Consider the following 26,909-nt stretch of genomic DNA (forward strand, 5'->3'; position numbering starts at 1 on the left):
TCCAAGAATGAAGACCAATTTTCACTTAAACCAGTAGAATCAGCCCACTCACGGGCCAAAGCCTCGTAAGGCGTAGACTCCCAGCCGGGAATCTGGATCGGTAATTTAAAAACCGACTGTGATTTTTTAGCAAACATAATGACACGCAAAAAATTATATACAAAATTATAAACAAAATTTTATACGTAGAAGCCGAGCGCAAACCAACGAGATGAAAAAAACACAATGCACACAGACTTCGTAAACAGTTCGTGACGCCAGATGTAATGGCTGGATTTTCTGTTTAGATGGGATCAGCCCCCAGGGGCCCCTGTGACCCAGCCAAAACGTACTCACCTTCCCTTCTTAGATCGTATTTACACTGAGTAGATATAACGATGAATATACAGGTCGCACCTAAGAATGGGGAATGACAATATACATATATGGATTTTCTACAATATCTTATTCACATCAGTTGGCCTCGCGGTCGCCCCGACCCAGACCGTTCTACCCTAGGGCAGATCTGACACACAATCCGGCGTGTCTACACACGGGCCTGCAGAACCCAATGCTCCCTTTTCCAAATCGTTCGCGATCCTGCGAAACCTACACGACAGTGTCCCTCCTGTCGCTCTCATTTAGTCTTATACCACAATCCGGTGGCTTTACACGGCGGTATCCCTCCCGTCGCTCTCATTAACGCCGCATATCAACGACGACCACATTCCTATGAAACATTATTAGGATGATATCTCAGCAGTCTACTTAGGATAAAACTAAAATAATAACTTTGGATATGGATTCAGATTGTATAGTGTACTCCGTGCTTACGACATCAAAGGTCCACTCACTCCCTCTTTATTTGATAACTATTCGTCTGATCGGGATTTCTCATCCGTTCGTCTAAACAGTGCTCAACTAGGAGCATCATTTACCAAGATTGAACACAAGCACCAGGTACACGATAATTCTATATGAATTAGGGTATTTATTGACAATAAACATAAATCACATTACTAGGCAGCATTACATTTGCAAAGGGAATAAAAGATAAAGATTAGAGTGCACGCACTATAAGAATCGGTCGGACTTCACCTGGTTAATGGGAAATCGGGACTCGGCAGTCATCTAGGCTCCTGTCTCGTCTCTGGGTCCTGGCTCGCCTTGCAGTCACCCTCAGCCGTCACAAGTACACGTCTGCACCGATAGGCTCAAACTCGTCTGCTCTCCCTCAGGACCTCGGAACCTTGCTGTTAATTAGCTACCGTCTCTCTCTCTCTGCATTAGTGCGCTCCGCGCCACTTCTCGTTCAGTCTATTTTCAGAGAGTTTCGGTCTTAAATCTTTCTCCGACTTCAAAGATGGCGACTCGTCCACCATGAAAATGAATAATGGTAGAGATGCTAACGGCTAGATGCCGCCTACGGACTAACTGACAAAAAGACTAACACCTTCGCTAATATCAAAGCCCGTTCCTTCATGGAAATTCACGGCCAGTAACCTGCCGCCCACCAAATTCTTGTACCTCCCCGTACCAAGGACACTTTCCCAGCCGGCCGGCCTGAAGTTGTGTCTTCGGAGTGGAGAAAAATACATTCCTTCGATAAGGGTCAGCCTGAACCGGTTCTCTCCAAGCGAACAACAGCTTGAAACTAAAACATCACTCTTAACCTAGAAAGCCTTCTCGAGCTACCAGGCAGAAAGCAAAATGGAGTCTGTCTCGCTTAAGGCCTACGGAGCCCATAATATGCATAGCTCCATGAGAAACAGATCGGCATGTTAGCAAATGAGTAAATCATGACTAATACTTATATATCTAACCCCTCACTTAAATTCATAAGCCCTACTCTAAGGGAAATGGCACGAAAATGCCCTTATATCTGTAAGACAGGGTCCCTATCTATCGGCCTAATCCCTATGCTATGAGGGTGATAGACTGGAGTCACTCTCCATCATTCTTCTTCTCCAGAGAGCTGGCAGAAAGACAGCCATAACACCGGTGCCACTCAGAATCTGAGAAGTACTCAAATGCTCATTAACCTCTAAGCCAGTGGTGACTATTGGTAAAGTTATTTCAGCAGTGACAGTATTATTATACCACAATAACTCTCTGTTTTCAGTGGTATCCCCTCCCTCTGCAATTGGCTCTGTGGTCTTCACTGGACAAGCATTCAATATTACTTGCTTCCCTTCCAGAGCGGCGAGTATCTTTTCCCCCCTCCGTTTCTCTTTAGAAGCTGAAAATATTGCAGGAATAGTTCTATTATCCCCCACATTTGTTTTACCTTTAATCGTCTCCACTTCTGGGTTTTTAATAGCGGTGGTGGCATTTTTGTCAGCTTTCTCAGTCACCGTCTCGCCATTATCGCTCTCTTGACCTCGAGGTTTGCCGCGGACTCCCTTCGGCGGCATGACTGAAGGGCAAACTACTTTGGTGTTCTTCCTAGCAGAATCAGCCCAGGTGTAGTCACTCGCAGCCTCTCTCACAGCCTCCCTCGGCCGAACAGTCACAGCAGTGCCCGCCCACCAAGTGCGCTGGCAACTGGTGATTCCTTTCACGAACGCCACAAACACTTCCAGCATTGGCCGTCCCCGCACTAGCACAAACAGTAGAAACAGCCTTCAGCGAAGACGTGCTCACGGAAAAAACCCTTCCCACAAGTAAGGAGTTTTAAATGCAGTATCCAGAAAGTCTTTTTATCTTTCAAGACTAATTTCTCTCCTTTCTAAGTGACAATACTTGCTTCTCCGTCCACTCGTGCGGACGCCATCTTTGCCTCCTGTCCCCATCCCTGCTAACGCAGAAACATGGAGAGATCAGACATCCAGATCCAAGTCAGCTGAATCTAGCGATCTGGTTCCTGAAGTCCTAGAGTTTGGTTACCTTAACCTACCACCAGACTGTATGAACATCATTAAAGAAGCCAGACCAACTACTAGAGCTTGCTATGCTGCAAAATGGAAAAAATTGCCATTTACTGCACCAATAATCATATTGATCCACTGGATGCTTCCATACAGAATATCATTTGCTATCTACTGCATTTACAAAAAAGTAATCTAGCATATTAATCGCTGCATACTTACAGAACAGACAACACTTGTCACTATTTAGAGTCCCTGCAATAAAGCTTTTATGAAAGGACTAAAAAGAATCATTCTTCCTAGGTTACCACCCTCTCCCTTGTGGAACCTAAATATTGTTCTTACCAGGCTCATGGGACCCCCATTTGAACCTTTACACAAATGCGAAGTATGGTTCCTCACATAGAAAACAGCTTTCCTGGTTGCCATTACCTCTCTTTTAAGAGTTAGTGAGATTCAAGCTTTCACTATACAGGAACCATTCTTACAATTACATTGTAACAAAGTGGTCCTCAGAACAAACTCAAAATTCCTTCCTAAAGTCATCACTCCATTTCATCTTAATCAATCAGTGGAGTTGCCAGTGTTTTTTCAAAACCCAGACTCAGTAGCAGAAAGAGCTCTACACACCCTAGATGTTAAAAGAGCCCTTTTTTATTACATTGACAGAACCAAATCCTTTCTCAAAACAAAACAATTGTTTGTAGCTTTCTCCCCACCGCATGAAAGGAAATCCCATCTCTAAAGCTGGAATTGCAAGGTGGATCGTAAAAATGTATCCAAATGTGCTACCAAAAAGCTAAGCGCACATTTATAATTCCCCCTAGAGCGCACTCCACACGCAAGCCAGGAGCCTCTATGGTTTCTTAGGGAACACTCCCCTAGAAGACATCTGTAGAGCAGCAACATAGTCTACAACACACACCTTCACTAAATACTATTGTTTTGACGTGCAAGCCAAGCAGCAAGCTGCTGAAGGCCAAGCTGTTCTTAAGACTCTCTTTCAGAATAGTGTAACCAATACAGATGACCACCGCTAAGGGAGATACTGCTGTATAGTCTATGCTAAGTGTGAGATCTGCAGCTCATATTCCTCGAACGGAAAATGCTACTTACCAGTATGCATCTGTTCTTGGCATGTAGAGCTGCAGATTCTCACACGCCCACCCGCCTCCCCGGGACCCGTATCTGTTCCAGTTCTATCTTACTTAGATATACACACATGGACATCTTTTTCTTTCTACTAACTCCATCATTTCCCATCATGGTGAAAAACAATCTAAGGATGGAGTCGATGCCCATGTGCACTATCGTCCAAGGGAGGAGTCACCCATCTTGTGACTACAAAGACTTCTTCCAAGACAACAACAACCTGCAAACATCGGAGCCCAACACCAGATGGCGATCTAATGCTAAGTGTGAGAATCTGCAGCCCTACATGCCAAGAACAGATGCATACTGCTAAGTAGCAATTTCCATTCGTAACCAACAGCATCAATAGTTACCAGGTTGTTTTCGGAAAGTCTATTCCACTCTGACCAAATGATTGCTGGTCTACCTGGTTTGCTTAAGAATGGAGTTGGTTGAGTAATTTGTTGTGCATTGGTCATGGCAGTACAATGGCAAAAATATCTTTAGTAAATCTATACTACTACTAGCAGCCCGCCCCAGCGTTGCCTGGGGCAGAAAGGGGCTGGGGGCAGCATTTGAGGCTTGCGTGCACTTCTGCCCCCGGCCCCCTCCCGGCCCGGCCCGGCCCCCTCCCGTCCCGGCCCCCTCCCGCCCGTGTCCCGGAGAGCCTGATCCTTACCTGAGCCGCCGGTCCCGCTCCAGGTGCCCCGCCCGCACAGGCCGCCACTCACCAGGCGCCCCGCCCGCACAGGCCACCACTCACCAGGCGCCCCGCTCGCACAGGCCGCCACTCTCCAGGCGTCCGCCCGCACAGGCCGCCACTCTCCAGGCGCCCCGCCCGCACAGGCCGCCACTCTCGAGGCGCCCCGCCCGCACAGGCCGCCACTCTCGAGGCGCCCTGCCCGCACAGGCCGCCATTCGATGCGCCCTGCCCGCACAGGCCGCCACTCTGAAGGACTGGGTTCTTTAAGACCCAGCGGTGCCAGGGCACAACACCTGAAACCTTCGTGGGTAACCTGCTCCGGCGTACGAATCACAGAGACACGGGACACTTCCTTCGACGTCAAAGATTCAAGGTTTATTTGCTGCAGGGAACACAGAAGTCACGACAAGTACACCACGTGCAACTTGGGGAGACTGCTTCAAATTGGTTCTGTGGATCGCTCCTTTTATACAGTTTTTACCCATAAGACAACATGACACACAAAAGTTTACAACCCGGTTCTCACCATTATCCCCCAGAGGGGTCGCTTTGGTCACTTTGAAACACATGAGGTCCGGAACATAAGTGCGGAAACATTTGGCGGTTCCCAACTGTAAAAACCCATCTTCCCACCATTAGCGAATTCCAATCAGCAGTAAAACGGATCGAAATAGGAACAAGGACAGGTGTAGAGGAAGACAGAGACAGTGGGGAGATCGGAAAGGGTGTAAAAGGGGAGGTATCGGGAAACACGAGATACAGGCATCAAAGGGACGTGCCTAATGAGATGCACGGCTGAGACAATAAGTCCGTGCGGCAAGATGAGCCTCGAGCGGCGCCATCTGCTTTACAGTAGCATCCCCCTCGTCATAAAGACACTCACAAAGAACATGTGTCTTCCGCAAATATCTTGGGAGTCCCAGGGTCGCGAAGCGGACAACGTCCGTTCGCTGGCTACTTGAGGGCAAGAGACAAAATGGATGCCATATCTAAGATGGAACCTGTGGGTACAGATGAAAAACCCACATAACAAACGAACGGTTTAAGTTAGCACAGCGAAACTGCGCACACTTACTAAACTCGTCATTTGCGGTTCATAGATACCAGACTCGACCATATTCATATGAGTCGAAAACACCACTTACAATTGTCACGGAACCTCAGACGCTCCTTTTGCCCTCATGTAGGCAAGCACTAGTCGGAGTCATATTCGATATTCATCAGACCATCGAGATGTTGCTGTAGCATAGCTCTGTCCAACCGAGTCCCCTTGGTAACAGATGGTTGTCTCATACACGTTGTAGCACAGAGGCCACATAAGGCAGGACCACACTGCACACAAAGGCAACACGTGAACAGGAACACCACAACGACTCCGATGATCATCAGAATCTTCCAACCCCAAGTCGACATCAGGCCCCAAAACCACCCAAGTAGCGTCCAATCCCCTACATCCACGTGTATGGATTCGGAGATCTTATGCAACCTCGAGATGGCTTGATAGACAGTAGGAGCATTATCTGGAATAAAAATGCAGCAGCTCGAATGGATCACCTTACATACCCCACCTCGATCTGCTAAGATGACATCTAAAACCATACGGTTTTGTAACGTCATAAGTCTATCCGCCTGAAGTTCTGTGGTGATATTACCAAGGGCACTGGCAGTAATATTAGCTGTCGATTCTACCACTCGAGTCAACTGTCTCAGGTTCCTACTATTAACCATAGGTCCCCAAAACGGGAGGAAACCCTTGAAAAAGTCTCCTGCCTCTTGACCGGCAGTATCCTCTTCGCTAATTACGCCTCGTACAACTCTAGTCTTATGATAATCGGCATCTACAGTAAACGTCGGAGGCAACAAATTTGCAATGAAGCATGAGCCCATGAAGTCAGCGGGCAACCATGCGTATGCACGATCATAGCAGATAAAGTATGTACCCTTGGCAGCCAGAAACACAGGGGACGAGACCATCGGCAGTATGTAATTTTCAGTGCAAGCACTTGCTCCAAGTCGGGCTTGCGATCTTCGGCCACGACCCATGAGACAAAAATTACCAGTGTGGGGTACGACCCATATCGGAGGCGAGCTTTTAAGCTGCTTTTCGCTAGTGAACGCACTATATTCACCTCTACTTAGGACCCTATAGGCCTGTATCTCTTCTTCAGGGATAAGCGAGGGATCATAGATATCACTATCTAAATCCTCTATTGCTATCGACAAAGGTTTTTGATACGAGGTAGGACCAGAGTAGGGGGAACGCGGTTCTCGAATGGGGTGGAAACCCAGTGCGCTTCGAAACATTGTTTGAAATGCTCGAGCTGACCCTTGGGAACTATACGGTAACACCAGATATGGAATTCCCTTATCCGTAGTATGTGGCATCAACCCACACACCCAACAATTAGTAGTGTTAACCACTAACTGATGCTGATGAAGGAGCTGAATAAAGGAATTGTTGCGGAATTCTACACGTCTAGCCTGTTCGTGTTCCGGTAACATGTGAAAGGAATGGGGAGAAACAGTGGAGGTAAGTTTAGGGTCAGGAGTAGGAGTAGGTGTAGCAGAAGGTAAGAAGTAAGACATCGTATAATACACCCCACCCGCCAATAATGCAGAAGCAGTCAAGAACAATACAAACAGTTGGAATATAAAACATTTGGTACGACTGAGTTGCTGCAGCTTGAATCTATGAACCTGAGCTCCCTCCAAATCATTCAGCTTCAAGAATGCCATTCCCTACGACCGTCCGCAACGTTTCTTGACGCACTTCGTTCTGTGTAGCAATAGTCAATCCCCAGGAGTTCCCAGGAACCGACGGCCTTCAACCTAGCGTCAAGACCTACTATCCAGAAGGAAGTACGCGCGCGGCCCTACGGCCTTCAATGCACAGTATGTATATATGCAAATAACAAAGTCTCTCAGCTGTGGAAGCAAAAAAAAAGTACAAGGAATGAAGCTCAATATATATATATACAAAATAATCACAGTAATATGAATGTTCAAAACTGATCACAGAAAACGGGATAATGCAGTTATCAATACAACAAAGCAGGATCTTTTTATTTGTCCTTAGTGCGAGATCGCAAAAAGTATCGGGTTTTCCCAGGACGTGTCTGCTCGTCAAACAAAGGATCCGTTGAAGAGACAGCGTCCTGCTGATCAGTTGAGTGTTCCGGTCTTGAGTCTTTTGATGCCAAATGTTCAACAGTGTCTTTCTGCTGCGCTGAGGATTCTCCAACAGGCTGTGCGTCGCTAAAAGGCACAAACGCCGGCAATGTTTCTGTTTCAGACGACGCAATGCCTCTCCTTACCCACGGGTCTGCCGGCAAAGGAATGGGGACTCTTTTGGTGTGGGTGGCATGCACCCAATTCTTACGTCCCTCGAGACGAACGGCAGTCCTCGTGGCCAGGAGCACTTGATAGGGTCCAGTAAACCTCGGGTCCAGGTTATTCTTGCGTGAAAAATTTCTCGTCACCACCCAATCTCCGGGCTGGAGCTGGTGGCCTGGACCCTCCGTCTGCGTCGGCAACGCGTCGTAAACCTGTTGGTGAATTAACCTCAGTTTAGCAGTCAAGTCATGAAGATAGTCGATCAACATTGGGTACTCAAGATCAGAGAACATTCCTGGCCTAGGAACCCCCCACACATTCGCAGGACGGCCGAACACTATTTCATAGGGACTAAGCCCTACTCGGGAGTGTACAGTCGCCCTAGTTGACAGTAATGCTAAAGGTAAAGCGTCAGGCCACGAAAGACCAGTCGTAGCCTGAATCTTCGCTAACTTTAGTTTAAGGGTGCCGTTGTACCCTTCAACCAATCCAGCTGACTGGGGATGATTGGCGCTGTGGAATTTCTGATTAATTCCAAGGCCCTTACACACACTCTTCATCACACTACCCACAAACTCACTTCCGTTATCTGACCACACGACTCTAGGCATTCCATACCGAGGAAAATATTCCTTCAGTAGGATTTTCGCGGTAGACAAAGCAGTATTGTCTTTGAGGGGATAGGCCTCGATCCATCGGGAGAATGCGCAAACCACAACTAAAACATACTTCAGGTTATTGCATCGCTCCATATGGATGAAGTCCAATTGAATCACCTCAAAGGGACATGAAGGGGGAGCAAAACTGCCAGGAGGAGTTGGGGTTCCTTTGCCAGGATTGTACATCATACACACCATACAATTCTTCACCAAACGTTCAGCACATTTCGTAATGCCATCATTCTTCCACACCGAAGACAACAATTTACAAATACCTTTCGCGCTAATATGTGCTAACCCATGCGCCATTGTCACAACGGCCAGCACATACGCATTAGGCAACAACCATCTTTTCTGATCCGACAAATCAATCCAACAACCTTTCGCATCCAACTTTCCCGTACTTTCTTTCCACTTCATTTTTTCAGTCTCGGTGGCCTCATTCTGAATTGCTTTCACACTCTCGATAGTGTCCTCACACATACTCGATTCTGTAGGCCACCTAACCGAACTCGTCACATACATCCGAGTGCTAAGGTTCCGGGCAGTCTCCTTAGCAATCTCATCCGCAAACGCATTACCACGACCAACATCATCCGTCACCTTACGATGCGCACTACATTTAACAATCGCAACTTGCGTAGGCAAAGTCAATGCATCCAAAAGATCATTCACAAGCTGGCCATGCTGTATCTTCGTACCGTGCGACGTCAAGAAACCTCTCTCTCTCCACAATCATCCAAAGCTATGAGCGACGCCAAAAGCATATTGGCTGTCGGTAAACACATTCACACGTTTCCCTTTCGCTAACACACACGCTCTAGTAAGAGCAATCAATTCTGCAGCTTGGGCAGAATTCTGATTCAACCTCGCAGTCTCAACAACAGTATTCATGGTCACAACAGCATAAGCAGTAGTCACATCGCCATTCGGCAACTTAAAACATGACCCATCCACATACAAAGTACCATCCGGATCTTCCAATGGGGTGTTTTTAAGGTCCACTCGACCTTTTGTTTCTTCTTCGGTCCTCAAGTAGCAATCATGTTCTGCTACTTCATCTGACTCTGTGCTAATTGGTAACAAAGTTGCCGGGTTCAAAACATTACAACGTTTTATTTGAATGTGGCTTGCCAATAATGTCAACTCGTACCCAGACAACCTCGCACTCGTCAAGTGCTGAGTTTTCGTTCGATTCAAAAGAGTATCGACTGCATGCGGAACCATCACCGTAAGCATATTATCCATGACCAATCCTGCTGATTGTCGGATGGAGACCGCAGCTGCCGCTGTTGCTCGTAAACAACTCGGCAATGCTCTAGCTACTGGGTCCAAGGTCGAGGAAAAATATGCACATGGACGCTGCTTACCACCAAAAGGTTGCGTTAAGACACTCAAAGCACAACCTTCTCTCTCGTGAACATATAACGTAAACGGCTTACTGTAGTCAGGGGTACCTAACACAGGAGCCGAACACAATGAATCACGCAGTTCAGAAAAACTTTTCTGACATTCTTCCGTCCATGGTAAGGGAGTTGAAACATCCTTGCACGTAAGAGCCACCAATGGTTTCGCTAGCAATGAGAAATTAGGAATCCATTGCCTGCAGTACGACGTGATACCTAGAAAGGCACGCACATCTCTTTGGGTTTTTGGCACAGCCATTCGCGCAATTGCTGCAATTCTCTCTGGGGTCAACCTCCTTCCCTCCTTTGACAATAAGTGACCTAGATAGGTTACTTCTTGACAACAATATTGGAGTTTAGAAGGGGACACCTTATGATTCAACTCACAGAGATGTTGCAGCAACGACACCGTAGCAATCTTGCAAATGTCCTGAGTGTCAGCAGCCACCAATAAGTCGTCGACGTATTGGATCAAGGCCGCACCAACCGGCAACCTAAACGCATCCAGTTGACCCTTCAAGGCTTGGCTGTAAATAGATGGACTTTCACAGTAGCCCTGAGGAGCGCGTTTGAACCGGAAGCTACGTCCACCAAGAGAGAAACCGAAAAGGTCCCTGCTCTCCTCGGCAATCGGGATGCTGAAAAACGCATTCTTCAAGTCAATCACCGAAAACCATGATGCAGAAGCTGGAATCAGAGTCAGTAGCGCCGTGATGTCAGGCACAACGGGAAATTGAGGAACCACAATTTTATTCACCTCCCGTAAATCGATAACAAAGCGATAAACAGGCGGTTTTGAAGGATCAGTACGTTTAAGAATGGGCAGCACAGGGCTGTTGCACACGTTTCCCCGAGTCTCTTCAATAACATCTTTCTCGATCAAATCATAGATGATCGCTAACAGTGCTCGTTCACCATCAAGGGAGATACGATATTGGGGAATACGTGGCAGTCGCACATTCGATTTCAACTGTACAACATAAGGGGAGATATCAAGTAGGCCCACATCATTTGGACCTGTTGCCCACAAAGACGCAGGAAGAGAACTCAATTCCGGTGGGAGCTTATCGAGGGACAAATACATAGGAGAGACAACCCTCTCTCCTAACGTAAGCTTTACACCCGCAGGAGAACAATACAAAGTCGCGTACAAACGTTTAAGCAAATCCAGGCCCAAAAGATTTTCACCACAACCCGTAGTCAAAATCAACGGAGCTTCTAGCTCACGTGGCCCAATTTTTAGGGGCAAAGGGCGTGAAACTGGATTGCTAACAGGGGCGCCAGAGAATCCAACGGAAACATTTGTTAAGCCAGACAAAGGTGCGCCAGGGAGTTTCGAATGCATGATAGAACTTTTCGCTGCACCAGTGTCCAACAGAAAAGGCTCAACGACGCCCGATGTAGCAACTGCGACGTAAGGCCCTCTCTGATCAACCGGAACTGATACCACTCCCTCTCCTTGTCTTTGGCTGTCCTAGTAATTACTGTCGTCAGTTCCCTGATCGACGTAATAATCGTCTACATTGTACTGTGCAGATCGTCCTTGCGATGATCCACGTTGATCGAAACAATTATTAGAATTGGATGAGTTGTCTGAGCGATCATTCTGGGCACCACAACCTCTACCACGTGATGCCTGCTGTGAAGCACCACGACCCCCTCTAGAGGAGTTACCACTATTACGTTCATTCAAAACAGGACAATTGAATTTAATGTGTCCCTCCTGTCTACAATAAGCACATTGATTGTACCCTAACGAGGATCTTTGGGAGGAGGAGTCATTACGAGTTTGGGATCTGTTCGATTGCGGCTGCGATCTATTCTGTTGTGAATTATTCTGATTCGAACGTGGAGGATACGCTTGCTGAAGCAACACTTTAGTTTTGAGCTCTTTCGTCTTTTTATCAGCACGGTCATTCTCCTCCTTCTCCCTATTCTCATAATATTGCGCCGTAGCCAATATCTGAGCCGAAGTAGAAACGGCCCATGCACTTTCCGAATTCTTTAACTTATTGCTCAGATCGGGCAATAAATTCGAAACAAATTTATCCACAAACAATCTTTGACCACCCTCAGTACCCATATCCTGTCCACTATGATCAATGAATGCTTCTTCGAACCTCGTAAAGAAGTCGGAAACACTCTCATCTTTCTTCTGTTTACAGGCTGACAATTTGTCCCAGTTTACCCTCATAGCTGGCATAAGAGTTTTCATTAATGTTATTATTCTTTGAGGAAGAGCAGTAATCAACTGGTCGGGTTTAGTAGCAGCCACTTGTCCGGCATCTGCCGCTACAATAGCAGCCCAATCACCGCCTAATTCATTCGGATGATTCTCCTGCCGAATCTTAGCCCATACCGGTTGCGGTACGACATTGCCGAACAACATATCGATATCGGCAAGATTCATTACCGTAGCATCTACGAGCTGTGATAATTCTTTGTAATACCCTGTAGGATTTTTGGGTGGATCAGGCAAAGATTGCTTCACCTGTAGCACTTCCGATCGTTTCCATGGGAGGTGTATCCACACTCTCTGGAAATGCGCCACTGTCGCAGGGTTAGCATTAGGATCAGCTGGTACCCAAACCGGCGGAACTTCACGCATAGGATATTGGCCAGACTCGTCTGGTTGTTTTTCAATATCCTCAACGAACAATGCATGAGGTATCGGAGCGGGACGAAGAGATAGCAACCGCTCAACAGCACGTCGAACGTTGGTATCCACTATCAGCCCATTTGCGAACTGAAGCTGGAGATCAGACAGAGCGGCGAGCACCTCATCAGGCGCATCGGCCGCTATTTGATCATAAAGGAACTTACACATTTCATTAAACACATATCTCTGGGTTGGTATATTAAATTGACAAAATGTATCAAGAACAACACGGGGTGGACATCTAAGAGGATTTACCATCCAACCCATCGCCATATTATATAGCGCAACGCGTTCTCTGTTTCCAGGAAGCTGACTACGTCTCTGAGGACCATCGGAACCAGCGGACCCATGAACAGGTCCGAGCGAATGAAAGAAGCTAGCCGCAAGAGGAGAATTACGACTACGAGTAGAGGGAGAAGCATACGATACAGGACTAACAAGAGAAGGAGTAGAAACAGTAGCAACAGCAGAGGTTAACAAAATAGGAGCAGTAGCAGGAGCAGTAGCGGGAGCAGGAGTATGTGGAAGCGGAGGAGCAGTAGGGATAGCAACAGACAAAGGAGCAGGAACAGTCGGAAGGGCAGGTACAGGTTGAGGAACAGTCGGAGGAAGAATAGGCGGAAGGATAGGTACGGCAGGGACCACAGGAACTGCGGTACCCTGTACGTACGGAGGTGGTGACTTCATAAGATAAGACATTAAAGAATCCTCAACTGGCTCTTCCTTCTTTTCCGGCTCCGTAGGCAAAGCAGGATAACATTTATCTACGGTCATACGCTGTAGTCTATCAAACACTTCCTTATCCTTAACCTCCTTATCTCGCTGGAATTGCTCTGCTTTCTTCACTATGGTAGCAACATTATCTCGCTGATTACGTTTAGTCTGTCTGATTTCTTTCTGTCGGGCTTCTTTACGCCACAACCGAAAGGCATCAAACATGGCCGGCCTTGACTTTCTTTCGAACAATTTAATCTCTAGATTATCTAAGATCGGGGCCTCGAAGCTACCATGAGGTGGCCAACGAAGGTCGCCGTCCTTCTTCGTGTATTTAATCCAGTAATCGTTAAAGGTAATTGGGCCTAGCCCATGCTTACTATAGAGCTCATAAGTGGGAGTTCCAACCGGAGGTATCGGACACGAGTCCTCCAGTCGGGAATCCGTACCACAAAGTCTGAAACAACTAAACAAAGTACTACGACCAGGCATCTTGCACACTAGTCGAGTTTCACAAACTTCAAGGGTTACGGGATTTACCAAGTCCCAGCAAAGAACAAAACCCTCGGTTTTTGGCGGCTGCAGTCGTCAAACAACACAACAAAGTACGCTAGCAAAGTGTCACCGACAAAAACACTCACACAGCGTTTAACAACAAAAACACTCGCTAAAGTGTCAACAACCAAGAACTCTGGGAGCGACCCACAAATACTTAACTCAAAAATCGATGGCGTCACCAGGAAGGCCCGTCAATCGTCTCGCTATACCAAGGTCTACGCCAGGCGCCAAAACAGGTCTACAGTCAGGGCAGCAGTCCGTCGCAGCCGTCCGGAGGCGGGAATCTTCGCGGGAAAAGTCTTCGGGCCACTTATTTCGACAACAGGATCGATGAAGCGGAGTGCACCTTCCCTCGGAGATTTCACACGGAGTTCCTCACGATCGTCGGGCTTGGACCGGTACCACTGATGCAGCCCCACATTGGGCGCCAACTGAAGGACTGGGTTCTTTAAGACCCAGCGGTGCCAGGGCACAACACCTGAAACCTTCGTGGGTAACCTGCTCCGGCGTACGAATCACAGAGACACGGGACACTTCCTTCGACGTCAAAGATTCAAGGTTTATTTGCTGCAGGGAACACAGAAGTCACGACAAGTTCACCACGTGCAACTTGGGGAGACTGCTTCAAATTGGTTCTGTGGATCGCTCCTTTTATACAGTTTTTACCCATAAGACAACATGACACACAAAAGTTTACAACCCGGTTCTCACCATTATCCCCCAGAGGGGTCGCTTTGGTCACTTTGAAACACATGAGGTCCGGAACATAAGTGCGGAAACATTTGGCGGTTCCCAACTGTAAAAACCCATCTTCCCACCATTAGCGAATTCCAATCAGCAGTAAAACGGATCGAAATAGGAACAAGGACAGGTGTAGAGGAAGACGGAGACAGTGGGGAGATCGGAAAGGGTGTAAAAGGGGAGGTATCGGGAAACACGAGATACAGGCATCAAAGGGACGTGCCTAATGAGATGCACGGCTGAGACAATAAGTCCGTGCGGCAAGATGAGCCTCGAGCGGCGCCATCTGCTTTACAGTAGCATCCCCCTCGTCATAAAGACACTCACAAAGAACATGTGTCTTCCGCAAATATCTTGGGAGTCCCAGGGTCGCGAAGCGGACAACGTCCGTTCGCTGGCTACTTGAGGGCAAGAGACAAAATGGATGCCATATCTAAGATGGAACCTGTGGGTACAGATGAAAAACCCACATAACAAACGAACGGTTTAAGTTAGCACAGCGAAACTGCGCACACTTACTAAACTCGTCATTTGCGGTTCATAGATACCAGACTCGACCATATTCATATGAGTCGAAAACACCACTTACAATTGTCACGGAACCTCAACTCTCCATGCGCCCCGCCCGCACAGGCCGCCACTTCGCCCAGCAGCAAGCAGGGCCGCAGCAGTCCTCCCAGCAGGTCGCAATCTTCGGCGCCATTTCCGGAAGTGTTACCAGGGAGCGCAAACGCAAATGATGTCATCACGCAGACGTCGCGGACGGCGCTATTTGCAAGGGACTACTTTATTTTTATTTCAACATTTTTTAAACAACGTATATTTTTTATTTTTAATAGCCTATGTCCTTCTGCTTGCCCTGAGGTTTTCAAAGATGTCTTGGGTGTTTTGATTGGTGGTGTACTTTTCGAGTTTACCTGGCTCAAAGGTTTGTGTTCTCTCTTTATAATAGTAGTATAGAAGATATAGATAAAATCTACCAGTCACAGAATGCAAAGCAAAAACCTGGACTGGATCAGTTACTGTTGCATGAATAGGCTGTGTGGAGTGTTGAGCTTGCAATCTAATCGAGTAGTTGGAGGCTCCAGTAGGGCTTCCCCTACCAATGTTGGCACTTTCTGAGATTAAGCACACTGGAAAGTGTCAGCGGAGTGCATTGGGATGGCGCACATTCACGACAACATTGCATGCTCCCAATTTAAATTACAACCTGTGGTAAGTCACCTATGTCGATAAGACTTCAAGAAAGCCAGATTTGTCAACAGGTGCGTGGAGGCACAGGAGTGGGTTCAAGTTGTGGAGCTGGAAAGGGAGGAGGAGAACATATAGCATCTGTAGAGAGCCATCCGGCCTCTATATCACACTGTTGTCACCTGTAGCACTCCTCTGGGCAGGCGCAGTCTGAGGATATAAATAAAGGGGTGTAAGGCTGCACAGGGTTTTTGCCGGCAGAGAATCTTTGTGTGCAAGTTGTTGTTGTTGTGCCACACACGGGAGGCCTGTGAAGCAGAGATGGGGAGTGAGCAAAGCCACCCCGCTACACTGTCAGCGAGGCCAGTACGGACCCATGCTGCCACAAGGACCGTCAAGAGTGCGAGGCCCAACACTGCACCAGCCTTGCCGTGCATGCTGGAGCCAGGCGCCCCAGATTCTCCGGCACTCCCAGCAGGCTTACCTGCAGCTCCTGGGGCCCACGCTGTTATGTCTGCCTAGTCTGGTGGCTGCAAGTCCCCTCGTCTGCCGCGGTAGGTGCAGGGCTCGAGTCGGGGCACCACGAGGGTGGACGGCGTCCCCCCACTTATTTTACTGGGTGGACGCCATCCCCCTGCCCAAAAGCTGTGAAGAAGAAACTTTCATACACGCCCCTTCGATGCAATGTAATACATTTACACATCCCAAGAGAGCCGTCGGAGTTTCTGGCACCCGCACTGTACGTGCCCGCCCGCTCCCCAAGGGGGGTCAATCTGCGTGTTTTTGTTATGGGTCCCCTGGTCCGTAACTTACTTACATACCTATTCACACGAATCGATCACCAATCATCTGCAGGTGACTCTGAGGTCTACTGTAACACTTTGGCTATTTGAAGGTTGAAATGCGTGACATCAAGACTGATTGGAAACCATTTCTTTTCACTCGGAGACTCCACCAGTTTCTTTTCTAAGCGGGTACTAATTCCGATAGCGACCTTCACACCTGCGAGCGCTAAGAGGCGCTTTCAGCAGCAGTTAACACTTTATCGGCCGCCCAAGAGGGCTACACGTTTGCGCAAGTTACTTGTTCTGGAACTTGCAGGTTTTTTGAAAGTTGTGAACAAACATAACATTGGTTGGGGGTTACATACATGTTATGTTATGTTATGTTAACTGGATTTATTACGCGCGCAGCTGCCCCAGCAAAGGGGCGTCCTGGCGCGTGGACAAAAGCCAGGGGACCGAAACTAAGAAAACACAACAACAACAGAACTAGGGTGCCAAGGGGAAAAGGAAGGTTTTTACCGCCTTCCTGAAAGCGAGGAGCCCCTCGATGGCCCGGATATGGACAGGCAATGAATTCCATAGCTTAGCAGCAAGGACTTGAAAGGAACGTCCGCCAGCCCTGGATCTCTTAAAGCGGGGAATTGTGGCAAGATGTAAAGCAGAGGACCTCAGAGTGCGAGTAGGCACATAGGGAGAGATGAGTTGCTGGAGAATGGGAGGGGAAGAGAATTTAAGGATTTTAAAAGTCAAAATCAGAGTTTTAAATTTAATTCTCTGTGCCACTGGGAGCCAATGGAGGTTATAGATAGTTCTCCTAGCTGAGCAGAATTTGGGCAAGCCAACCAGAGCCCTGGCGGCAGCGTTCTGAACACGTTGGAGGCGGGAGAGCTCAGCCTGGTTGACTCCAAGAAAAAGGGAGTTGGCGTAGTCCAATTTGGACAAGATCATGGCTTGCACGATAAGTTGGCGAGTGGGAGCGTCAAAAAATTTAAAAGTGGACCGAAGCTGACGCAGAATCCCAAAACAAGATGCAGCAGTCTTTTTTGTGTGGGTGAAAAAACTCAACTGGGAGTCAAACCACACCCCGAGGTTTTTTACTTCAGTAACGGGGGTAGGAGTGGAGCCGAGCTCTTGAGGCCACCAGCTATCGCCCCACAGATGAATTTGTTTTCCCACAATGAGCACCTCGGTTTTCTTAGCGTTCAATTGCAGGAAATTGTCATTCATCCACTGGGCCACGGATATAAGTCCCTCGCGGAACTTGGCTGCTTCGAGATCGGAAGCCCCACTAAGTGCAACCGCCAGCTGAGTGTCGTCTGCGTAGGACACGATGGAAAGGTTCCCACGCATGGCGACATCAGCTAGCGGCTGGACATAAAGATTAAATAAGGTGGGGCTTAAAGCCGATCCCTGTGGAACTCCCTGGGCAATCGCATGTGGTTTGGATTCGAAGGGGGGACGGAAAAATTAGACGCAAAGGGCAAAACAGAACAAAGCATTCGTTTTCTGTCACCACGGAAGGAAATACATTTGCCAGCCACAGCGCCACCACACACATTCCATGCTGTCAGCCCTGCAAAGCACAACCACCATGGCCAAGGGTGCTGCATTGGGCACGTGGACACTTCTGCCCAGCTTTCTGCCTTCTATTTACAGATCCCAACCCTCCAGGTGACATTATACTTATGGCCAAATGTCTCTAAAGTCATTAAGGGGGGCTCTAATACGGAAGGGAAGGAATTTGACATAATGTGCCAGACATTGATTGGTACTGCTAAACAATACACAAATTGAATTCTAAAAGTCTCAGTAACGAAATCTAACATGTAAAGAACACAGTTTAATAAAGTGAACTTCGATGGACCCCCTTACCCATGCATTTGCTGTATTTCCCCCCCCCAAAATTAATTGTTCTCCAGAGTCGCTGTCGCAGACTTCCATGTATGAAAATGAGTAAGGAAGGAAAAAATATCTGCCGTGCTATATATCCATTCATGGGACTTGCCTTTACAAACATGTGCCCTTCGGCATTTTCTGGAGAAATGTTTTTCAAATGAACTCACTGGAATAAGACACCCAGATAAAAGCGATTTAGAAATAGAAAGCACAAACTGTCTGCCCAGTATCTGAAGCAATGCAGCGATACAATGGCAATATTAGCCAACTTTGTCTTTAATTTAATTTTACCAACTGGTCGTTCTAAAATGTCCTAGGTCCAGGTGCGAGCTGTTCACCCAGTTCCTGCATTATCAGAATTGTAGCCCTAGCGATCTCGTTGTAAAATTGGACTATTACATGTCCTAAAATGCAAAGAGAAAACGTGGACTGGACCAGCTACTCGTGCATGGGCCTGGGTGACGCAAGAACCCTGCCTCTGCCAGTGACACTCCCCCCACGAATGGCCAATCCAATCACATAAATTAAAGTAAACTGCTTTATTATCAATGACGTTACATTCCACAGTGGGTTAATGGCGTGTAAGGCTGCACAGGGTCTTTGCCGGCAGAGAATCTTTGTGTGCAAGTTGTTGTTGTGTCACACACCGGAGGCCTGTGCAGCAGAGATGGGGAGTGAGCAAAGCCACCCCGCTACACTGTCTGCTCGGCCAGTACGGACCCATGCTGCCACGAGGACCGTCAAGAGTGCGAGGCCCAACACTGCACCAGCCTTGCCGTGCATGCTGGAGCCAGGCGCCCCAGATTCTCCGGCACTCCCAGCAGGCTTACCTGCAGCTCCTGGGGCCCACGCTGTTATGTCTGCCTAGTCTGGTGGCTGCAAGTCCCCTCGTCTGCAGCGGTAGGTGCCACCCCACCAAGTCTGACTGCAGTCTCGCTCCAGCCCTCCCCAGCACGCTTGTCTGCAGCCGGCTGCCACCTCTTCAGCACCCCACAGCCCAAGATCAGCCAAGGCGGGGCCCCTTGCGTGTCTCTCTCCTGCTCCGGCTGGAGGTCTGCAGCGTGCTGCGAGGCCAGGAAAGGAAATCCCTGACGCGGGTCTCAGCCACGTGGTTTCCCGCAGAATGCGGCCAGGACTGATGTTGGTTCAGGTAAGTGCACGCAAATGATGTCATCACGCAGACATCGCGGCCGGCGCTACTTGCAAGGAACTACTTTATTTTTCTTTCAAAATTTTTTAAACAACGTATATTTTTTATTTTTAATAGCCTATGTCCTTCTGCTTGCCCTGAGGTTTTCAAAGATGTCTTGGGTGTTTTGATTGGTGGTGTACTTTTCGAGTTTACCTGGCTCAAAGGTTTGTGTTCTCTCTTTATAATAGTAGTATAGATTATAAAGGAAGAACTTTGAACCTTTGAGGCGGGTAAACTCAGGAACGACAGCGCCAATCCACACATCTGATACATCGTTGTAATCGTGAGGGTGTGCAGATGGACATAGGCTATATAAACGTAATAAATATACGTTATTTAAAAAATGTACCGAAAAAAAGTAGTCCCTTGGAAGAAGCGCCAGCCGCGACGTGTGTGCTGACGTGAGGAGCGCAGGGAGGAATGGCGTCCAGGAGCGCGAGGAGGACCGGCGGACATGGCGCTGGGAGTAGCGGTGAGGAGCAGCGGACAAGCGGTGAAGAGCGGCGGACAGGCGGTGAGGAGCGGCGGACAGTCAGGGAGGAGCGGCGGACAGGCGGGGAGGAGCGGTGAGCGGCGGATGAGGTAGGTTATTTATTCATTTATTTAGAAGCAGTGAGCGGCGGAAAAATGAAGCAAAAATGACAATCGTGAGCAAGAGGAAGCAAACGGAGCATTACAAAAGTGAGCCAAACGGTGCATTACAGGAGGAAAAAGTTGCGTGTGCAGGTTACAAAAGCATACAAAGTAAACATAGAGGTATAATACGGCAATACAGGAAGATAAAGTGACTTGTGCAGGTTACAAAAGCGAACAAAGTAAACATAGAGGTATAATACTGCAATATATGGAGGAAGGCTCCGGGAGACCCACGGACAACGTCGGGGCGGGCGGGGGCCCTGAAGCCTAATTGCTCCCGGACAACGTTGGGACGGGCTGCTAATAGTATATAAGTTAATGATATGCACGTCACCGAAATGTAACACGTCTGAATACTTTAAATGTGAAATTGGTGAGCGTGCCACCAAAACATGAACTATAAATACTGAGAAATAATTTTGCCTTGTATAAATGAGCCTAACTCTAAAAGGATTATTGGTGTGTGTGCCGCCGAAACGCTGAGATGGCAACACGCTGACCAAAACTTTATATTTTTGTGTTGTTTTCCTGGGGCCGGGAGGTACGTGCTGTAACAGGCCCAATCCAAGATGGCCACCACGTCACGTAGTGACGCCACAGCGTCAACGCTGTAGTTGGCCCAATCCAAGATGGCCGCTACATCGCGTAGTGACGTCGGCGTGTCAATTCCGAGATCACTGATGCTGACCTGCAGCACGCGAGCTCATGCCACAGTCAGGTTGCGGAGATGAGCGAAGCTCCAGAAGAAAAGAAAGGCACATACCTCCGAATATGCTCTGACAACTACCAAAGAGCACGTAGACCTGCAATGCTGTTTGAGTTCGTCGATCTCCTTAACTTGAGTCGGTAAGGACTGAACACGGCAATCCGTGATTTCTTTCATTAGGCAGCAGGCAATCCAAGGCGTGGGTTGGTGGTGGAGCCCCCGTCGTCGCCAGATGAAATAAGATGCAGGAACCGTTTCATAGACGATTAAGCGTTTATTAGAAAAATTCTCCACTCACTGCACGGAGCGAACTCCTAGTACGGTGATCGAACTGCAACTGAACAGATGCCATTCGAACCCCAACCAGCGACCACTGCATGTGTGAGCTACATTCAAAAGATACACAATGATATGGTTCTTTAATGCATCTCGAGCTAGCCGTGTGATGCATTATTACCAATACTACAGGTAAGTAGAATTCTGCTTATTAAAACCGGGTCCAGACAGTAATCCCCCATTCCATAGGGATTAGCTAGTAATAGCAGGTATTCCATGAAGTTAATCTGTCTGGTAATTGCAATGTCAGCCACCCGGGATTTTATCATGGAAATCCTCTAGGCTTGTATTGTTCCTGACCTATGATATACAAAATATTACGCTTTGGACCTGCTGTGATGTCTTACAATTTGATGCTACAAAGCACACTGATTTGTTGATCTGCACTTGTGTTAGTTTAAAAAAAAATGAGGTTTTAATTTGGGATACATATGCAACTTTTGACCTTTCTGAAGAAAATGCAATCCCTTATTAAGATATGAAGAGCCAACATGTCTCACTTCAACTCCAAATGAGATTTATAGTTTTAAAGTATTTCTAAAATTTATAAAAAGAAGCACGTATGTTTTTACATCTCAGGTTAGAAAAGCATTTTGAAATTAGTTTCTCTGTACTGGACCACCTCCTTCCTCTCCAGCAGAACACAGAGCGTCCGCCTCCCCCCCTTCCGCTCTGAAGCCACCGAGATCATCTACGGTATACCCCAAGGCTCATCCCTCAGCCCAACGTTGTTCAAAGTCTACATGGCACCACTCTCCCACGTCGCACGACGGCACAAATTCAACCTCATCTCCTACACCAATTACACCCAGCTGATCCTCTCCCTCACCAAAGACCCCCACACCGCCAAACCCAACCTCCACAAAGGAATAAAGGCCGTTGCCGACTGGATGAGAAACAGCCGACTGAAGCTGAGCTCGGACAATACGGAGGTCCTCATCCTCGGATCCACCCCCTCAGCATGGGGGATACTCCTGGTAGCCGACTGCACTAGGAGCACACCCTGCACCCACCAACCACGCACGCAACCTAGGGGTCATCCTCGACTCCACCCTCTCCATGACGAAGCAGGTCCACTCTGTCTCCTCCTCCTTCAACACCCTCCGCATGCTTCGCAGGATCTTCAAGTGGATCCCCACCGAAACTAGAAGGACGGACACCCAGGCCCTCGTCAGCAGTAGACTGGGCTACAGCAACGCACTCTACGTAGGAGCCCCGGCCAAACTCCTGAAACGACTCCAACACATCCAGAACGCCTCTGCACGCCTGATCCTCGACATCCCTCGCCGCAGCCACATCACTCCCCACCTGAGAGACCTGCACTGGATCCCCATCAACAAGAGGATAACCTTCAAACTCCTCACCCACGCACACAAGGCACTCCACAACACCGGTCCAGCGTACCTCAACAGCCAACTCAGCTTCTACACCCCCACCCGCCAGCTCCGCTCCCTAGACTGCAGCCTCGCCACCATCCCCTGCATCCAAAGAGTGACCGCCGGCGGCAGATCATTCTCCCACCTTGCCGCCAAGACATGGAACACCCTCCCCATCCGCCTGCGGCAGACCAAAGACCTCCTCACCTTCAGGTGACTCCTCACGACCTGGCTTTTCGAACAGTAGCAGCGTCCCCCCCTAGCGCCTTGAGACCCTCATGGGTATGTAGTGCGCTTTAGAAATGCCATGATGGATTGATTGTTTGATTGATTCTGTTAATCTTCTTATGTGCCTAAGTCAGAGTGTTATTAGTTTAAAATTACAAAATGCTGTTAGACCCAACTAAACACAGATTTGCATGATAAACGAATAACAGTAGTTCTTTGACATTGTTCTGAATGTATGGTTTAGTTATACATGACAATTGAATTTCCAAGTTAATGTGTCTAAAAGTGCAGCAAATAATTATCGAACCTATCTTCTGTGCAATGAGGGTTGCTGCAGCAGTTACTGTAACCCTAATTCCAACAACACAGCCCTTTCTTAGTGCTTTATGTGAGCCGGTGCTTGCAGTTGTTGGCACTGACATTCCTATATGGGGATCAGGACTTATTTTTCATGGACATGCTGTTATCCACAGCAAGCGAGGGATAGAAGAAAGATGAAAACAATAGGAAAACAATGAGAAAATGGAGGAGCAGCACTGAAAAAGAACCTACAAGGGTGAAGTAAAGCAACAGGAAGTCTAGGGAGTAGGAGGAAGGATGGATGAGGTGGAAACAAGACTAGATATTCTTGTTTTTAAATTACACTGGCACTCAATAGCACTGTGCACCTGTCTTTTTAAAAATTCAGCACTGTTCTTCCATCTGATGGTCTGGAAGGAAACTGATGGCCTTCCTCATTTAGTGGACAGTCAGTAAACAATATAAAATAAGTTAAAAACTGAAGTTCCACAGACATGAGTGTCCCTTGCAATAAGTTACTGTGGTCTCATGCATGTATGTTCATGGCTAGCGTTCCAGGTAAGTTGTTTTATGCACTCTGTTCTCCAAAGGAAAGAGTATATAAAAATACTTCTGCGCATCAGTTCTTTATGTATTGTATTCTTTTGCAGGGTGGAAAGGAGGCAGCAACACTTACTTCAAAGGACCTGGAAACTACTTACAACACTGATAAAAAAGCTGTTGTGAACTTTGAAGCTGGTTCTCAAAAGTACGAAATCCATTTTCAAGGTACTGTGATATTTTTCATTTTTTATACTCCTATCACTCTCATACGCTATGCTTGTTGTTGCTTTTTTGTGGGATCTGAGGGGACTCAGACTGCTTTGCCCCAAGGAGCAGGAGGGGCCAGGATACTGCTCCATTCCTTCCATTGTCTCCCGGGCTAAATAGCACCAAGGGACTTCCTGCAGTGCAGGGCATGTCCTGGTGAAGCCTGGGCCAAGGGCGAGCCCATCCTGTGCCTGTCATCTCTAGGAAGGGTCGGGCGGGGCCACCCCACTTAGTTTGACGGTGTGATATTAGTGGCCATTCCTGACTCATGCATTGGGACCTTTAAAATATACAGTGGGTTTGGAATGAGTCTGATGAGCATCATGGAGCATTAACATACCCTAGCAACGTGACACGAGATGTGGTTCAGTAAGAGTTTGTACGTGAGATGTAAATGTAAATGTATTGGCATTTATATAGCGCACTACTTACCCGTAGGGTCCCAAGGCGCTTCGACCGCTGCGAAACCCTTCCTAGCTTCCCTGAGAGATGGTCCCTTAATGGGTATCTCCAGGGTGAGGCCAGGCATCCCCGGCGGTCTGGTGGGGCCGTTAGTGAAGATGAGGCAAGCTAATACCCAGAGTTGCCGAGTGTGATCGCTGATCAGAGTGGGCACCGAGGCGAGAGAATTATCGAGTCCGCCGACCCTGGTCCAGAAATCTGCCGCGCCGGGAATCGAACCGTGGTCCCGGGCCATGCTCTGCTCTCGGGTCTGCCGCCTCTAACCAGTGAGCCACACTACTTCACCAGATGTAAATGTAAATGTAAATGTGCTGGACTTGTAAAGCGCACAGCTGCCCGTAAGCGTCCCAGCGCTTGCTTAGGGAACCCGTCCTGGTATTCCCCTGTGAGAAACCACGGCAGGGTGTCCACAAGGTGAAAGCCAGGCATCCCGCCACGAGGGGCCGTAGTGGAGATTAAGCAAGCTATTGCCCAGAGTCGCAGAGTGTGACCCTGTGAGTTGAGTAGGCACCAGAGCGAGAATTGTCGAGTCTGTGGAATTTTGAGCCCGAGACCCGCCGAGGCAGGGAATCGAACCCTGGTCCATGGTCGATCTCAGCTTCCGGGTCTGCCGCCTCTAACCACTGAGCCACGCTTCTCCTGAGAGATAGTCTTATTTGGATTATACCGCTTGCCCCAAGCAAATTCAACCTAAACATTAAAGCATGGTGGCATACAAAATAACAATAATAAAAATAAATTATAAAAGTAAAATAAATAAAAATAATTACTAGTTGTGCCCCATAACAAGAAAACTGCAGCTTGGTGGTCCTATTGCACGACATGAAAACATTTCCCACAGAGGATCAAAAGAAACACAACACACTTCAACCCATACACCTTACATGGTGTAGCGTGCCCCTAGAAGGCTAGCATTTCAATAGCAGTAAATCTATACTACTATTATAAAGGAAGAACTTTGAACCTTTGAGGCGGGTAAACTCAGGAACCACAGCACCAATTCACACACACCCGCTACATTGTTGTAATTGTCAGGGTGTGCAGATGGACATAGGCTATATAAATTAAAAAAATATAAGTTATTTAAATAATTTAGGATAAAAAAAAAGTAGTCCCATGGAAGTAGCGCCGGCCGCGACGTGCGTGCTGACATCAGGAGCGCGGGGAGGAGCGGCGTCCAGGAGCGTGAGGAGGAGCGGCGGACATGAGCGCGGGGAGGAGCGGCAGACAGGGTGGGAGGAGCGGAGAGGAGCGGCGGACAGGCGGGGAGGAGCGGCGAGGAGCGGCGGACCGGTGAACTCAGGAGCGCGGTGAGGTGCGGCGGATGAGGTAAGGCTCAGAGGGACCCACGGACAATATCGGGCGGGTGGGGGCCGGGGCGGGCAGGGGCTCTAAAACCTGATTGCTCCCGGACAAGGTCGGGACAGGCTGCTAGTACTATATAAATGTTGCAGTACAATGCATTAAATTTCATGGGCACTTTTCAGACCTGCTTCTTCCTGCTACTGGTGAATCCAGGCTTATTCAAAGCACCACTGCCTGCCTGGCCTGGGGTCTGCACAGAAGAGAAGAGACCAAGGGCCATATGTAGGTAATTGCCATTTACCGTTTCTAAAATACCGCATTTTACCGATTCGGTATTTCAGAATCGGTAAATAGTATGTAGCAAAAAATTCTGTAAATATTACTGAATCGGTAATATTCGGTATTTTAGAATCAGTATTTACTGATTCGGTAATTCCCATTCATTCCTATGGGCCTCAATGGGAATACCGATTTGGTAATAGGGGGAACACATTCAAGGGTGGCAGGGTGTCACATTGACACCCTGTTGCACCCCTGAATCGTGCATGTGTGCACATGTGGCACACATGCATGCCCTAAGGGCAAGTATTTCTGCCACATGGCACAGTTTAAAAAGCACAAAAATGTTTTTTTAGGGTTTTCAATATTTACCACCAACTTGTAGTTGGTGGTAAATAACGAATCCTTAAAGCACCTAAGCACTCTTAATTCCAATTACCGAATCGGTAAATACCGATTCAGTAATAGGGGGAACACATTCAAGGGTGGCAGGGTGGCATATTGACACCCTGTTGCCCTGTTGCACACCTGAATCGTGCATGTGTGCACATGTGGAACACATGCATGCCCTAATGGCATGTATCTCTGCCACATGGCACAGTTAAAAAAGCACAAAAATGTATATAATAAGGTTTTCGATATTTACCACAAACTTGT

At 47.9% G+C, this 26,909-nt stretch overlaps 1 protein-coding gene across 1 annotated transcript in view; it reads left to right on the forward strand.

The window, feature by feature from the left end:
• The window catches only part of LOC147734642 (protein mono-ADP-ribosyltransferase PARP12-like), a 335,778-nt gene that overhangs the window by 251,834 nt on the left and 57,035 nt on the right, over positions 1-26,909 (forward strand). Inside the window, exon 7 of the mRNA XM_086952938.1 lies at positions 24,047-24,164. Coding sequence (XP_086809064.1) covers positions 24,047-24,164 — 118 coding nt within the window. The remainder of the gene's footprint in view (positions 1-24,046; positions 24,165-26,909) is intronic.

Source organism: Lissotriton vulgaris, chromosome 1_2 (assembly GCF_964263255.1).
Source record: "Lissotriton vulgaris chromosome 1_2, aLisVul1.2, whole genome shotgun sequence".
NCBI classification, from domain to species: domain Eukaryota; kingdom Metazoa; phylum Chordata; class Amphibia; order Caudata; family Salamandridae; genus Lissotriton; species Lissotriton vulgaris.